Source organism: Umbelopsis ramanniana, assembly GCF_025399195.1.
Source record: "Umbelopsis ramanniana AG unplaced genomic scaffold K450scaffold_50, whole genome shotgun sequence".
NCBI classification, from domain to species: domain Eukaryota; kingdom Fungi; phylum Mucoromycota; class Umbelopsidomycetes; order Umbelopsidales; family Umbelopsidaceae; genus Umbelopsis; species Umbelopsis ramanniana.
In genome coordinates this window covers 165,348-181,707 of record NW_026252136.1, presented here as the reverse complement: position 1 = coordinate 181,707, position 16,360 = coordinate 165,348, and the positions used below count along the sequence as shown (strand labels likewise).

The window sequence follows — 16,360 nt, the reverse complement described above, 5'->3', positions numbered from 1 at the left end:
TTTTCCCCTTGAGTGCCGTTTTTCAATTCATTCTTTCCCCTTCGTTTCTCTCTTTGTTTAATTGCACATATTCTATTCGTTGACTATTTTGGCGACATGGTTCTGTTACATTTGTAAGATTCAGGTACGACTTGTCTGTGCACCCAGAGGGTTACTCTATGAACTTTTTTTTCTCTCTCTCTTCTTTATCTTTTTATTCTCAATGTTGAATCGCAAAATAAATGGAGGATATTTTTCACCGGGCATTATAAAACGATGATTTCTTTTTGATTATATGATCTGGTAAAAGGGGGAGGGAGATGACATGCAGGGAAGAGTAGTATGATAGGAAGAAAGAAAATTACATGCAATAGTAGATTTATGCGGTGGCGGTTAGTCAATGAGCTCTATATGCGAACTCTGACTATCAGCTCGCCGTGGTATATTTCCAATCATATGTTCTTCGCTTCGAACAAAATTGTCCTTATGGTACTGAATGATGTTCAAGGCCACACCCGAGGTAGGTGACGGGTATCGCTTGATATTGTAGTCCTCGGACTTTTGCGAGGGGTGTTCGCTAGTGCTGTACGCGCCGTTGAATGTTTGCTGGTCATATGTGTTGGTGCTGATACCACTTCCCCAGTCAGGGGCAAACGCTGGGCCCGGTGGCGATTTATTATCACTGCGAGATCGGTTGTACGAAGAGTTCTTCAAGCCGAACGTTGGAAGACGGGGACTGAAATAGGAGAGGCAAATTTAATATTACAATCTCTCGAAAAGGGTAAAGCCAAAAAAAAAAAAAAGTCCCCCACTTACTTTGTAGCAATGGCGATTTCGACAAATGTGATGGCCGATGGACCCACTATTTGAACGTTTGTACGTTAGTAAATATGCAAAACCTTGAGAGGAGGTACCTCTTATCAAAACTTACAGAAATTCCATATGGTTCCAATTAATATGCTAGCACCCAAGTGGGTCATGATGGCATTGCGGAAGATGCCATACATCAACAACAGCAGTGCAAAGCACATTACACAAGCGGCAATAGCCAGCATAATAATAACAATCTATCAATAAATAGATGAGTACATGATGAGTGGTACAAATCAATATCCGGACGGCGGTTACCTTTGATCGACCATTTTTGATGGCGGCTAATCGTGTATTACCACTGTTATTGGAGGTAGAGAATTTTCGGATATGTCGTCCCATAATGTTGACCAGTCTTGTTCCCGAGTAAAGGACGGCGATAGTAAGCACAAAGCAGTAAAGGGACCCTATAAAGCAAGCTACTATTTAATATGGTCGTCCTTTAACTGAACCGCAGTGGGGGAGAGGACTTACAAAACGCATAGAGAGCTCTGGTGAAAGCGTCGGCTGCATAAAAATTATGGTTTTGTGCGTAGATACCGGCTCCTATGGAGCAGATGTTGTTGGTCACAAAAGGTGAACATATAAGAAATATAGCGAGAATGTCGACTTGGCGTGCAGAGGGTAACCATCCGGTTGAGATGGCTTGATGACTTTGTGCCAGTGTGGTGGCAATACCGATGAGGTAGACCGAGAAACCAGCAAATCCGAATTGCCAAGGGATCTCGTACATGAATGATCTGAATATAATGTTGTCACTACCAGCATCGGTGAGTAAGACAAGTGAGTCGACTATTCGGAGGACGGTGAACATCATCAAAAACGCCAGCATAGCTTCGATGGGTTTGGGTCGAACATGTCCGTTGTCTTGTTGTTCCCATAATCGATGACCTTTGAATCCAATGCGATATACAAGTAATCCAACGCCGCCAATAAGCAACAGGGACGACCAAGCGACGTTGACGATGTTGACGATGGTTAATGCGTGTGTCTCTCGACCATTGATCAAGGTAAGTCGCCAATCTATATTGCAAACATCGCCATCGCAGAATCTCCAAAAGGTAGAATTGGAGCTCAATACACTCATGTGGCGAAACCCTGCACTTTTACAAAAGCGAGGTTGAGAAGAAAGAAAGAAGAGGGGAAGTGAAACGACAGCGAACAGAAGGTGGGGACGAAAATAATTGAGAAAAAAAATGGGTAGTGGGCTGGGCGTTTCCAGCATTTGTAAATGAAAATTTTATTGGTTTTTTTTTTTTTTTTTCTCTGCCGCTACCTGTTAATTTCACTCTGTGGTCAAAATAGACTTGGTGCTTTACCGATTGCGAACGGTTGGGAAAGGACATGGCTGTTACTCCGCCTGAAATGACCACGAATCGATTTCACCTGTCACATGCGATCGTTATGTTGTTACGGCCAGGTGAGTTGAATGTCTCGCCTTACGACGCAGTGAAAATTTCGATGTTTCTGAGCAGTCTAGCCCACTTCTGTAGTCTAGTAAATTTTTGATCTCTCTTGTAAGATAAAGTAGCAGCGGACATTTGCTGTCTGAGTGCTGAAAGGAAAAGTGCATTACAAAGCCAAAAGTAGGGATCTCATTTGTGTAACTTTGTAATGAAAATTTTAGCCCTAAAAAACGATTCCTCCAGCAAATTGCGCGGGCTCCATTGTCAACGTACTCCGCGCATGGTTTACACCATTGGCAGCCACCGTAACAAACCCACACTGTGTATCCCAATTCCGGGATGCACAGTTCCTCTGTATGACCTTGCAATATGAGTCAATGGCTCGTGAAAACCTCAGGAAGTAAGAAAGCCAAATCTCCTAGAATGGGGGAGCGTGGTGTTCTGAGTACAGTTTTTTGGCCCTTGATCCGACAGAGCGCAAAATAGCATAGCGTCTATCCAGAGACGATATTACTTTTTATTGGCTTTCAGCTATTTACGGGATATTCACTTTCAATCTCAAGCTGGCTCGATCAGACTGCCCCAGCTAAATTCAACCCAGCCTGTCAAAGAAAACATCTCAAGCCTAAGCAATTGTGGTGATACGAGTCATCTACCATGTTCCATCTTTTCAATAGCAACTTATGTTCGAAAAGACATGGGTTACATTTTCATGAACCTTGCCGCTGAGAGCGACTGTCTGTTGACTCTATTGATAAAAGATGATCCCATGAATTTTTAAAAAAACGTGCCAGAACTCCTCTACTCTCCGCACACCCGCTGAAGGATGACCACTACTTCCGCTCCACCTAGGATTTTATTTTCATTTGGGTTGGCCACCGAATGGAATAGGAATGCATAGACAATATGTAAAAAGGAATATACAAAGGAAACAGCTTCCAAAGGACTACGTTCCATTTAGGACTTCATGTTGGTGTCACTGGGAAACTTCTTGGAAGAATTATGGCTGAAGTTGGCTCCATAGTGGCGTCTCCAGTTATATTCACCCTGGGCAAAAAAAAAATGAGAAAAAAATTTCCCATGTCTATTGTATCGATATCCGTGAGCAACACGTTTAGACTTTCGTAATGACGTACCATTTTTCTCGACTCTGAAAATGAAAGGTCGTTATCAGCGCTCGATCTTCGGCGGCCAAGTGCGTGCGGGGACATATTAGAAGTGTTATTGTCTTGTTCCGTTCCAGAGGAGTTACGACGATTGAACATGGCAGCTGCTCCAGCTGCACCTACAGCTCCAAGTGTGAACAAAGTTCCAGGTCCAGGCATAGTTTTATCTTGTTATTGCTCGAGTTTCGAACGATTGATGAATAAAAAGTCTCTCTTTTCACCTCATGACGCCGTTTTATACCCAAGCATAACGCCCACACCTGTCATGTGATGAGTTCTTTAAGCTCAAGGGTTTCAAAACAATTTCTCACACGCTATGGATTCGCATATACATCACAAAAGCGAGTATATAGAAAATGAAAAATAAGCGTTTGGATTAAGCATATTTCTGCCAGATTATAAGAGAGGTCATTTTATGAGCCGAAGAGGTCGCCCAAAGGCCGCTATGTACAGGTATGGGTGGTGACAGGCATGCTTACAAAGAAAAAGTCATGGAAGAGACGTAATCAAAAAGGAGGTCACGAGCGAACTACCTTGCCTCGTTTAAACCACATAAGTCTATGATCGTCGACGCGGTCAACTCTGCCTCCGCTCCAGCGTTGTATAAGTTGCATAGCCGTGTCATCGTTTACGTCACATAGGCTAGAGCTTTTCTTCACCCAATCCATGCTGGTGTTATAGTAAGATACGCTCATCACTTTGCAGGCAAGCTCTTGCATGGAAGGAACATGCATGTTCAACATTGAAGTAAACGCAGGCCAAGGTGATTGTTGGTATAGCTGGAAAAATTGGTGATAGTGACAATGCAATATACTGTTCATGATGGAAACAGCAAACTTGAGGTCAGGGTGTGAATTGCCAGGCTGAATGAGTTGAATGATGGCTGCAGTTGATTTTGTATAACAGACGTGGTAGAGGATATAGAGCGCAGTGTAGTGAGAGTGGTTTTTGGGTGTCATCTTGAGATGGGAAATACGGTCACTTTCCATCGGCGTTGTGAGATAACCCTGCCCACGAAACGGTATATTGTCTTACCTTTGCATTCAAAGCGGTAGGGTACAATATAACAACCAGACTTTTCAGGCTTTTTAAAAGCTCACCCATGTTACTAGCCAACGCACAATATGTGGACGATAGCTCAAAAACTAATTGATGTCGTTTAACAAGATTGCTTTTTCATGAGCAGTCAAAGTAATATACACACACCTTGTATAGAGAACTCTAGGTCATTATTTGACCATTTCGTTGCGAACACTGCCTCTCGTAATTTTCGAAACAGATCAATCACTTGTTCCAATTCCTGCTGGTACGTTGACCCACTCTCTGCCAATGTCATAGAGCTATAAGTAGCTGTAAGCTTTTCTATCTAAATTATAAGGAATCCGGTCAATTAAGAACCATACTGATCAATGAAAATCGAGCAAACTAGCCTACCCTTTCGTTGATGGTATGCCACATGCTGTGTTGGCCATGCGACGTCAGGAGCACATTGTCCTCTCTGTCGGTTGTACGGCTGATGAGCGGTGCATCCTGAACACCTCCAAGTTTTAATTCATGATGTTCTGCATCCCAGTTCCTTGTGCTTTTCCGCATTCCGCCAGCTACCTCCGACGTGCTTAACGTATTCATTTGTCGAGAAATCCTGTCTATATCTGCATGATAGTGAGGTTCAGCAACAAGGGACGCTTCGAGTACAAAGGGTCCGTGTCAACATACCTGGGCTCTCCCTTCTATAGGATGGTGTTTTCTGTTGCCTTGAGCCGGCGTAGTCTGTTCTGTTTTGACTTCCTCGTGTTGAACCGTCGAACGGCCTGCCTGATCGATCTTCAACGTTTCGTCTGCGATTACCAGCTGACGATGGAGACTGCCACCTTGTTGTTCGGGTCCGTCCTCCAGGCGATGAAGAGCCATCGTTTTCTGTTGTTGCCCAGCGTGAATCGGAGGACATGTTGTCCAACGGTGAGTCGTTAATGTAGAAGTGACTGGCAAAGGGGTTTGGTCTGAAGGAACGAACAAAATCATTGCGACGGAGATTGTAAAAAGTGATTTTTCCCCCTTCCTAATGGGATTTCAAGTGTAGTGTTTCGATGCTACGCTACGAACAACTACCGCTGGATGGCTACAGCTGTTGATATATCATTTAGAAAAGAGGAATAGCCATTTTAAGAGGGGCAGCATTTCTATCTATCTCAGTATCTCTACACATGAAATGCCGGCGACTGAAGTATTTTTTTTTAACATTCTGATAGATCATCTATCGGCTGTAATTTTTTGAAAAAAATAAAAGGGGAGGAGCACGGAACAGCGGATTCGCTTATGAAGTTGTCTTCAACGGCAAGATTTCACGACATGCGTATTTACAATGTATCAAGTTTGTATAGAACAGGCTAAGCCAAATATCTGTACGACGAGCTATCCTCTGATTCACGTTCCATGTACTCTCTGTAGGCAAATAATAGGTTAGTGTTAAAATTTCATACCAGTGGTTCAGACTCTATCCCCCACATACCTGTCAATAAGCGACTCAATGCGCTTTTTAATATCAGTTGCTTTGACTGGGAACCGAAGTTGTTCGAATAGTTCATTGATGAGCATATTGTGACTTAAGGACTTTCGGGTCTTCATAATACGAACGATCGCAGCATCAACCTAAAATGAGACAGCCGGTGTGAATATTATGCGAACACACATGTAGGTACACCTTGGTCCCGTTTTACCTGATATTGACGGTCCTGGAATACGCCTTCACGTGTCCTCGTGTTCTCTTCCACAGTTTCCTTTAACTGAATGGTATTTATCTTAAGGCGGTATAGGGAGGCGGTGAATGTTTCATTGTACGAGAACGTGTCCGACGAGTTGACGTCTCGACCCGGTGGATTCTTCTTCAATACCCTAGAGTTACCACATGCCAATGATTGTAGAGTTCTTGAAAGTTCCTTGTCCTCTATTCACATGCAAATTTCAATTAAAATATTGAGTAACACCCTCCTAAAACGGTACAAACGATGTGCTCTCACCAATATTAGTCAATTCCTTAATTTCGTTGTAGGTTAAATGGTCCCGCTTCTGATCATTAAAGAGGAGTAATACCACAGTTTGGAATAAGCTGACCAATAGTTCCTTCTTGCCCTTTGGAAATGTTGCCTTGACGACACAGTGGCCCAGGTTATTTTGCCACATGAGTCGCCTGCCGTTATGTTTACTCATGTAAAAATTTTTAAACACTTCTTGCGAGTTGGCCATCTTATCATATGGAATGAATAAGTTATTCAACTGTATGAGAAAGAACATAGTTGTAAGTATGACCTACATCCGGTGGAAGATTTATCTCTACAGGAGGGTATGTTGGCCAGAACCCTTGGGTTAAAACGTTGACATAAATTTGCAAGTCCTTAATATCATCGTATGATTTGTGATTCTATAAGGAGTCAACGTGGTTTAAACTAATCAGCTGCCATTTTATCCTACTGAAGTAAGCAAAGCAAGTAAACGCACCTTGAAATTGGACATAAGGTCTCGAGATATATCAATATCCTTGAACATGCCTTCCAACTTGCTAGTGAAACCAGGGCCGCATTCTGTAACCGAAATCAGTCAACGGATGGCAAATTGAAAACCGTATTTGAAATGGTGGTGCATCATTACCTGTTTTCATTTTTGACAGCATACTTTTCTCGGCATCAATTGACGCACTTTTTCCTAGCAGGAGTCTCTTTGCCAGATCTCGCTTATAAAACGCTTCAAAAACATCTTTACCTAGATGAGATGAACAGAAGCTTGAGCAATCATTTTGCGACAGCTTTCTATGTGTGACGAAACTTCACTTACCATGAATAAATCGGAAGAGGATGAGAACCCTATCCAGCAAACTTTCTAATTCCTCGTCTGTAGCCGTCTATGAAACAACAGAGCAATGAACATCTCGGTCATGCACCAACAGGAACATGGGTTGGATGGAGTTATTTACCTTGTTGCCACTTCGTAGTCTACTGTCGACGAATTTCGCAATAAGTTCAGCTGGCTTGTTCTGCCGAGAATTGATAAAGCTTTCAAAAGCTTCTCTCATGCTATTGGCAAACTGAGAATTGTGATCAAAGGTATCGGCAAGGATAGAGTCTATCTTTTGCTTATAGGCCAGCAGGGACTGAACCATGGTTGAGTCTCTGGATTCATCGGTCACGATGGCACCACCCGTTTTCTACACAAAGGGATTTAAGTGTTCGTTAGTATTCCCGTCGTGTCACCTTCAAATGCTATTAAAAAGGGTAACACACCTTTAAACTATCAAAGAAGTATGTTCGAAGTTTATCCAAAGCATGCACTCGAGACAAGAGGCGGTACATGAGCGCCAGAATGTCTTTTCTGTTGTCTTCAAGCAAAGGCTGGAATCCTATAGATTAAGTTGATGAGCTTACAGAACCATCTCCTAGCTCGCAAATAAGCGTATAACAAGGTCATCAATAGAACCGAACCTTTCTCCAAGATAGTATCGACATGCCGCTCCAGCAATTCGGCCTCAACCAATTTGATAAGTTTTGGTTTGCTACTTGGATCGATGTACGCATTGATTCGCTCAACCCCTTCTTCTTTCAGCCTTTGATCAACGTGTTGCAGGTATTCAGCCATATCCAAACTGTGAACGAGTTTTTCTCCTTCTGACCGGTAAAACAATTGCGTCCTCCGCAGAAACGGCTCTTCAAACACCTCATGATATAGTGACAGGTCGATGAATATGCGAATTAACGATTGTAGTAAGGAGGAGTTGATTGTATCGCCAGATCTGGTGGATCGTGGAGGTGAGCAATTGATAGAACAGACGAAGCAATGACGTATGCTTACCTCTCGGTCGTAATCACATCTATAGAACCTTCAACGATTTTGTCTCGTAGTGACGTTTCCTGCAATAATTGGCTTCGAAATAGCTCTAGGCCCATATCCCTATGATCAACGAGTTAATACTTCCATGATTGTCACCACATAACAAAATCATTGAGGTATAAATAACCAGAAATGCAAGACGTACCATAGAGAAAAAATACCGCTAGACTGCAAAACATAAGTCCTATCCAAGTACAAAAAGATACTCCGTATCATAATCTGATAAACAAGAGAAAATGGCTGTTAGCTTTCCATTGCATGCACCGGTTATACTTTTTCTAAAAATCCACTTGCCATTTGATTACAGTAATCTGCCCAAGTCTGGCTGACAGTTTCCAAGAAAAAGACGCCTGTTTTGGAGTTACTAGAAGTGGGTCAGAGCGGTTGAAGAAAACGACTGATAAGCATGCCTGGCACCAGAACTTACCTGCTAAGCTTTTGAAGTTCAACCTGAACATGTTTTTCGCATTCTTCGCGCAGCCGAGTGTATAATCTGTCGGCCATTTTATGGTGACAAAGGTTTTCGCACGACTAAATGATGGGTAAATTTTTCGGCATTTTCAATATTAATGAACCGCCTCAACCTGGCGTTTCTCTGTCAAGTTACTGCCATGACTCACCTTGTAGAGGGTCTCCAAGCTCTCGGGCACTTTCTCATGATTTTGAATGGCATGAACCGCTCGCTTAAGCCTATCCCAGGTCTCGTCTTCATAGTTTGGTGGTAATTGGGGTTTGACTGTACAAAGCATTATCAGTCACGGCTGTTCAGAATCGCGAGTGGTGTGTACGCAGAGAGGACTATTTTCATACCTTTGAAGTTCCTAATGATAAGTTTTTTAGGGGCAGCCTTCGTTCGCAAGTTCCCCGATAGCAGTTTGGAGTTGGAGGTATTCCCGTTCGAAGGCGTAGTGACCGGGGTTACAAACCCTAGCTTGACATTTGCGGGAGAATGGTCAGAGTCGCTGCGCTGAGACATATTTTCCAAGTCGAATGTGGTGGATTGCTTTGTTCTCTTGTTGAGAGGTGAGTCAGATTTTGCAGTTGGTGTGTTTGAAAGAGCCTCGCCACGAGGTGTGTTATAAAATGCGTCAAGAGTTTGTTGGCTGGCGAGGGTATTCGAGGATTTCCGCTTCTTGGATGATGCTATGTGAACAAACGTATGAGTAACACACAGGTGTGAATTGCTATCCTTATGACAGTTACTCACCGTTTGCGTTCGAAGATCTCGAAGTCATGCAAACGACGTTTCTCATATAGCGGCGGTGCCTTGTGGGTTTTGTGGAGCGCTAATGGCCGTCACGGAAACGTGATCACAAATCGGGACGGCAGGTATTCTAGATAGGTCTATTGGCTCACCCGAAAAGCTTGATGGAAGGTTTTACGAATCATTACTTTTGCGATAACTTGAAGTTCATTGCTATTGACTCAAGTGGAATACTTGTTGGTTGTGTAGACTTGTCTTTTGTTCAACTGCGCCCGCAAGTTCATGCAAGCTGAGAGCAAGGGCTTTGATGGCAAGTATCTTTAAACAGTTCATGCGCAGAAAGCTCCACACATATGGTTATTTGCAATGAACAAGAAGGTTTGGATTTTAACAAGCTGGTGACATTGCTGATGGATGATCAAGCCACCATGAAAGAAAGATGCCGCTCCGTAGTTCTTGTGGCAAAGTCAGCAGATAGAGCCCGAAGTATAGGGGGGTGAAATCGTAGACTAGATGTATAGTGACTTGAATAAGCAGTAATAGCAAGGTCAAATTTTGCGCCAGCCGTATGTGCTTTACGTGACACCCTTGCCAGGACTTTTCCAATGTTTTTGACATAGACAATGTAAATGTTCAGCCACAATGAAATGATCAATTTGATGAAAATGTCTGGTTTTACATGGTTTAAAGGATGAGCAATGGCGCTTGATACATATTCTACAGAGAGAAAGTATAGAATGTAAGTATCGTATGGAAGATCATGGTGCAGACTTTAATCTCAAAGTCAACTTTAAACATAGCTCACAATGAACATACTTCTTCAAGTTTAACTTGCAACCATTGTTCGACAAAGCCAACATTGACATCATCTTTGGGGGTTTCCGGCCCTCGTGGCAATTGCAGCTCTCATTGTCCTACTGTTACATTCGTCTGATGTTCAAGGTTTACGACTTCTTAAATATGAAAGAGACGAGTACCAGTACTTCCAAAACAGCCAAGGCGTAATAATTAGGTACATACGCAGTATTTCTTTTAACAAGACTTTTTTTTGATTTTTTATTATTTCATATCCACTGGTCGTTCTTAGTTTTTACTGACCCAGGAAATCTCTCCAGTCAGCAAGTAGATTGACACCTCTTGTGCTAGTCATTCGTTACATTTTAACGGAGCTGAGGTTGAGGCTAGCATTAGTACCTGGCTCGATAACCGACAATCAGCATACAGACTATACATACCTTGTGGAAGCCAATGTCGTTGGCGTACTCACGGAAGCACTGACGGCAGATGTTGAGGTTATACTTGCGGATCAAGCCGGCTTGATGGGCGCAGACTCGGCTGTTAGAAGCAAGGTAATGTTAGCTTACGTGAGTTGATGCAACAGGATCAGATCATTGAGCAGAAGGCGTGAGGTACAAGAACAGTCGTCGAGCAGCAGTGAGCTGAATGTCAGGACGTAAATCCACTTGCAGAATACGTTTGCTTTGTCTCAATGACCATTTAAAAAATCGCCATAGACTCAATATTCGATGTCGATCGAGTCAGAAAAAAAAATTTCAATGCGCATTTCCAGGGGAGACAGAGGATTCTGCCGTCAACTGACGAATAGTCGTTCTTCGTGGCAATCAAGACTATATCGCGTTCAAATGTACTAACCACTGACGAGAGCCCTTTCCATAGCTGCGAGGGCGCGAGAACCAGACAGTTTCGTGAGACATGATGTTTGTATAAATGAAATGGATTAACCAGGTTGGATTATTTTTTTTTCCTCTACCCAAAATATTTGCCAGTCACACTTGCAGGCTGAAAGGAGCATCGCAGCGCTGAGGGGTCAGCTACGGACATGGAGTCAAACGCTTTCACCTGAGCATATTCTGAACGCTGCTCTTCCCCTTTCTTATGCTGTCAACATTGGTTCAATTCTGCTGAAATGCAAGACGCAGATGGATTGATTTCGTATCAATAATGATACAAGATGACAGGCGGCAGGTTCCATTATATATTGATTACCTTACACGGTGATTCGTTGTTAAAAACAGCTTTCATTATCAAAAAAAGAAGCAAATTAGTCCAAGTTGTTACACGTATTACAAAGAACTTTTGGAAATAAGCATGGGATTTTGGGACCCAAGTTTTGTCTCGGAATGTGCGATTAAGACGCTTTTACGGAGAATTGCATCTCCACAATTCTGCCGAGAGTGGTGGATCGAAAACTTAAAATAGGTTTGCTAACAAATAAAAAAAAGCCAAACAAATGCTCTAAGACCCATCTAGAGCCCCCCCCCCCGAGGAGATATCCTAGCAACCGCCCAGTAAAATGGAATGTCTAGTTTACACATTTCAAAGTACGCTCACTTCCTATTTCCCGCTGTTGAATGCATTAACAGAGACAATAGAAAAACCAGGTCCAGTCCCTTGAAACAGCATGGGAGCTAATATTGTGGTAACACCCTGGATGGAATGAAATCGATTCAGGCGGGCTGTTCAATCGGATTGACCGAGTATTTCAAGCGTGGTCTGACAATTGAGTACATCTTCTATTCAATTCTACTGCATGTTATCTAGGACTGATCAGTCTGATGTAAAGATACTCTAACAACCACCTGAAACCCAGGCTGATAACTGGCGTGATGATTGCTCGTCGACCACCAAGAGTGAAAATGTTTGATCCAAAAATACCATTCATGTTTCGCAGCCAAAAAGTCTTCATCATTTTGAATGCGAGGTAATTCCGCATATCACCGATGTGGTGGAGGAGATGTCTTTCCAGGTGTGTTGAAAGGGGTGTTGCCTTTCATTGTACGTTTTTAGTTAGGCAGTAACATGTCTAACCTTGTGCTCCTGTCTTTATGAAAGGCGAACGGACCGCATGATAAAGATAAGGCGAGTTTGCGCTGATGGGGAAGGCCAAAAATGGGTACGAACACACAAAGTGGTACACAGACACCAAAAGTGAATGCACTATCTCCACGGTAAAACTCGCACGCCTAGCTCTACCATAAAAAGCTCACTCTGTGAATGCATGATGGGAAGAGCGGATTGTACACGATGATCTATCATTCTGAAACTTAAAAACGTAGAGGCAAAATATGGTAATGTGACGCTCGTGGACAACTTGATTGCTGTGCGGTTTAGGGAGGGTGTCCCGATTAGCAGGTTCTGTGTACATCGTGCCCATCCATTTGTGTCATAGCCAGTTCCGATTGGCGGCGGCGCTCATGGATATAGGTTCTAACAAATGTGTTGATAGCGATGGGAATACAAATGATTGATGCCTTCAAAAAATTAAATACCTCAACCATGCAGAACTGAATTTCTAATCGACAGCGGGTGGAAAACAGTGGAAGCAGATTTCTGTTCTGAGACACTTTAGCATCATACAACGTCATTCGGTGTTTCTAAAAAATGAGGTTCCCGTGTGTTGGTAAGCCATAACCAAAAGTGCGAAATTAACAAATAAGCAATTTTTTTAAAAAAAGTTAAATCGGATGGGGAAATGGTTAGTTGATGAGCGCAAGCTTATTCATCCAGCTATAAACTCGTTGATCATAGCAAATATTAATAAATGATCCTAAACCTGTTTGCCAAGTACTCAGGCGGTCTAGGAATGGTCAAAGGTTAGCTGAAACTTTTGGGTTCCGGCCACCCTTTTAGTATGAGAATCCAATGTATTTGGTAATAGTAGTCAACTTGGTTACTTTTCAGAAGTAGACCGGATAAAAGTTTGTGATTTCCTTTTTATGTTCAAGTGGCAATATGTATATTCTGACAGAGGTTCATTTAGGGGGGGGGGAGTGGTTAAGCACAGAACAGTGGAATAAGTGAAAGTATGTACAAAAAAGGGCTTTTTACTAATATGTCTTTGAGTAGGAAAGTTGGAGTTGACAATGAGTAGGGAAGTTGGGGTTGAAGGTAGGGTTTGCTTACTGTCCGGCAGGGTTACCCAAAAAGCTACTGAAGGTGCCGCTGGTTTGAATGTAGTTCTTGACGACCGTACAATCACATCCTCGATGAGCCAACAATTGGTTCTTGAGAAATAACACTTCTTCTTTCAGCATAGAGACAGTTTCATGCAAAGCTTTGTTACGGCTGGTAATTTCCTCCGAACGTTGCTCCAGATCTTGCATCCACGCCTTCTTCTTTTGTCGGCACTTTGAAGCTAGTTAAAAAAAAAGAAATATTGGTAAATTAGTTAAGTAATGAATAAGAATTTTCATGCCTGAAAAGTCGGGTGTGTTTATTCCAAACAGACACCAAATTTTTTTTCTGCATGAGAAACAAGTGTTATGCCAAGGAAAGGTAACTTACCAGCTTGACGGTTACGCTCAAGAAACTTTCGTCGTCTTTCTTCACCATCTTCATCATCATCTTGTTCCCACTTGCGCTTTGATGAGAATTCTTGATGTGGCTGTTTGTTTGAAGTAGTACGAGATCGGGTGCGAACTTTCGGGCTGGTTGTACGCACACTACCCTCGCTTAAGTGATCAGAGCCTTCTTCATGCACGCTTTGTCTGGGTGAGGAGTGTGCACTGGATACGGGAGTGGGTGGCATTTGGGAAGAAATATCTACCATAGAGGTTGGCACCATGATCGGTGCGGGTTGTTTAGGTTGGAAACTATATTCAAAGGGATTGGCTTCAGCCATGGAGAAGGCACCGCCCATGGAAGGCGTCAGAGGATTATCATAGTATTCCATTAGAAATCTCGTAGGTGTTGATAGACCAGCTTCTGATGCAAAACAAGTTAGCATGGGAAGGCATAGCAACTGAAATATAAGAGTATTTACCTTCAAAGCTATTGTGAACGGCAAGAGCTGACATTTGGTGGAAAAAAAAAATCAGTCAAAGGGGGGAGAAGTAGAAAAGAAAAATGCAAGAAAAAATAATGTCGATTTTCTTTTTATAAAAGTGCCTTTGTTCAGAATTTTGGGGGAAAGGCAGGAAAATTATCAATTTGTGACTATGAATCGAAAGTTAGCCCTTATTTCGATTGTGGAACCCATTAATTCGGCGTCATAGTCCATATATAGAAGAGCATACCACTACGTAACGGGTCTCGCCCTATGACATTTGAAAGTCAGATGGTATTGTGAAATGGGGGGAGCTTTGTTTATCGGCAATTGGCCATGATGAGCGTCATTGCGCATCTGAGACGCCAAAGATTACCAAATGGGACTCCCCCACCGACCCATCGGTTCCAAACTGCGATTACGATGAATTCAGCACGTGACTGGCTTATCCTCTGTCCCCCCCACTGCTGGAAAGCAAAAATTCAAACTGCCCCCGCCTTTCGATGCCCTGTTGCCGGCCCATTTAAACATGGCAAAGCCGAAGGCAGCAACGTTTCCTAGACTGCCCAGATTTCGCCATGCGCATCAACCTACCAACACACACAGTGCTGTGTCTATTCCCAAGTATCCTCACGAAATTACAGACCATCTACATGAACGCGTCGAAACATCCGACATCATGCTGGGTGTCGTCGCGTATTTAGACATAAGGTTTGTTGACGGCATCTCTGCATTTCCGTCTGTGCATGTTCACTGATCTTTTTTTTTTTCTCGTTGTTCAGGACAGATGACGGCGATGATGTTTCGCAAGACTTTGAGGACGCGTTGATTGCAATGGGTGCTAAGGTAAGATGTTGTCTGTTGCTTTGGCCACCCAAAGTCAGATACTTAAAAAACATGTCCCATTGCCACAGGTACGAAAAACCTTTACAGGTAAGCCGCTTGATTTTTCTATATTAATTTTTTCATTTTTTAATTTGACTCAACGCTGATCTTATGCTCTCGGTCTTGCAGAAAACATCACCCACCTCGTGTTTAAGAATGGCTCAGTATCGACAATGCAAAGAGCCTATGCCAAATCAATCCCTGTTGTCAATCTTTTGTGGATCACAAGGTTAGGATCGTCCAGCTGAATCAATGCACAGTATATCTATACATGGGTAGCATAGAATGTCGCTCACTCTATCCCCTTTCACAGGTCACAAACACTAGGCTGCAAATTGGATGAGAAGCAATTTTCTATAGTACGCCCTGCTAATTTATCTGTGAGTGCAAGGAGAAGGAGAATATCAATGGAGCCGGGCCGTGTTAAGGAGCTTGTTCTGGATCCGAGGCGATTCTCTTCGTCATGGATGGACAGTGAGTAGGATGGGTATACCTCTATTGGCCACTGCATCATTTCCAAACTAAAAACCAATTTGCCATCCTATAGACGATAACAATGATGATATAGAAACTCAACCTGATAGTGTGAACGCTAAAGACATGGCTCGTCTGTCACTGGATGACAGCATCGAGCGACCATCTAGTTTAAAATTATCAAGGCGCCAATCGATTGGCGGCATACGACAGTCGGCCCTGAAATTCACGAAGGATCTGCAACAAGAGGGCATGGCTAGTGTTAACAAAGATGTAACAACGCCTATGCAGGGGCTTCATACTGAACAAGGGGAAGCTGAAACAGATGAATCAAGTCGCCCCGATATGAAAACGTTGATACCGAGCCAGGCATCATCGCATGAAGATCCTCCATCACTAAAGCAAGACACTGGTCAACCATCAACGCCACCCAACATGTTTACTTCCCGTATACCTGTACCACGATCCACCCTTCACACTCAATTAGAGGCCTCATCTTCGGGCCTTTGCTTTGCTGTTAGATCACGCCTTTCATCCAACCGAAAGCCCATAAGATCTCAGAGTGCCTCGTCTGTGATGACGGTACCCTCCATCAAACCCAATATCAAATCTAACTTTTATTTTGGAAGCCCACAAGACAATACAGTATCCAAACCTCCAGTCACTTCATCGTTAAAGCGGAAACGAAGATCGTCGATTGGTCCAAGGCTGA

General features: G+C 43.0%; 6 protein-coding genes across 6 annotated transcripts; all 6 read right to left on the bottom strand.

Annotated features, from left to right (window-relative positions):
• Positions 1-4: 4 nt before the first annotated feature.
• Positions 5-2,251, bottom strand: K450DRAFT_302004 (uncharacterized protein). The gene is made up of 5 exons (XM_051593762.1): positions 1,324-2,251; positions 1,108-1,256; positions 911-1,046; positions 796-841; positions 5-715 (listed from the first exon to the last, which is right to left on the bottom strand). The coding sequence occupies exons 1-5, from the start codon at positions 2,072-2,074 to the stop codon at positions 373-375; spliced, it is 1,425 nt and encodes a 474-aa protein (XP_051442440.1). The 5' UTR covers positions 2,075-2,251; the 3' UTR covers positions 5-372.
• Positions 2,252-3,759: 1,508 nt separating this feature from the next.
• K450DRAFT_252427 (uncharacterized protein) lies at positions 3,760-4,961 on the bottom strand. The gene is made up of 4 exons (XM_051590882.1): positions 4,856-4,961; positions 4,628-4,783; positions 4,457-4,566; positions 3,760-4,380 (listed from the first exon to the last, which is right to left on the bottom strand). The coding sequence occupies exons 2-4, from the start codon at positions 4,755-4,757 to the stop codon at positions 3,940-3,942; spliced, it is 681 nt and encodes a 226-aa protein (XP_051442439.1). The 5' UTR covers positions 4,758-4,783; positions 4,856-4,961; the 3' UTR covers positions 3,760-3,939.
• Positions 4,962-5,752: 791 nt separating this feature from the next.
• On the bottom strand, positions 5,753-9,495 carry K450DRAFT_252413 (uncharacterized protein). The gene is made up of 16 exons (XM_051590881.1): positions 9,110-9,495; positions 8,920-9,035; positions 8,727-8,830; positions 8,594-8,663; positions 8,445-8,518; positions 8,261-8,359; positions 7,894-8,201; positions 7,696-7,811; positions 7,389-7,619; positions 7,250-7,316; positions 7,067-7,177; positions 6,917-6,999; positions 6,439-6,694; positions 6,139-6,365; positions 5,931-6,070; positions 5,753-5,863 (listed from the first exon to the last, which is right to left on the bottom strand). Exons 1-16 carry the CDS (start codon positions 9,273-9,275, stop codon positions 5,809-5,811), a joined length of 2,223 nt encoding a protein of 740 aa, XP_051442438.1. The 5' UTR covers positions 9,276-9,495; the 3' UTR covers positions 5,753-5,808.
• A 1,090-nt stretch (positions 9,496-10,585) lies between these two features.
• K450DRAFT_252407 (uncharacterized protein) lies at positions 10,586-11,308 on the bottom strand. Its single transcript, XM_051590880.1, has 3 exons — positions 11,157-11,308; positions 10,739-10,838; positions 10,586-10,672 (listed from the first exon to the last, which is right to left on the bottom strand). The coding sequence occupies exons 1-3, from the start codon at positions 11,216-11,218 to the stop codon at positions 10,664-10,666; spliced, it is 171 nt and encodes a 56-aa protein (XP_051442437.1). The 5' UTR covers positions 11,219-11,308; the 3' UTR covers positions 10,586-10,663.
• Positions 11,309-11,982: 674 nt separating this feature from the next.
• On the bottom strand, positions 11,983-12,258 carry K450DRAFT_252399 (uncharacterized protein). Its single transcript, XM_051590879.1, has one exon. The coding sequence runs from the start codon at positions 12,235-12,237 to the stop codon at positions 12,058-12,060; it is 180 nt and encodes a 59-aa protein (XP_051442436.1). The 5' UTR covers positions 12,238-12,258; the 3' UTR covers positions 11,983-12,057.
• A 935-nt stretch (positions 12,259-13,193) lies between these two features.
• On the bottom strand, positions 13,194-14,479 carry K450DRAFT_252394 (uncharacterized protein). The gene is made up of 3 exons (XM_051590878.1): positions 14,287-14,479; positions 13,809-14,228; positions 13,194-13,659 (listed from the first exon to the last, which is right to left on the bottom strand). The coding sequence occupies exons 1-3, from the start codon at positions 14,318-14,320 to the stop codon at positions 13,424-13,426; spliced, it is 690 nt and encodes a 229-aa protein (XP_051442435.1). The 5' UTR covers positions 14,321-14,479; the 3' UTR covers positions 13,194-13,423.
• Positions 14,480-16,360: the final 1,881 nt, after the last annotated feature.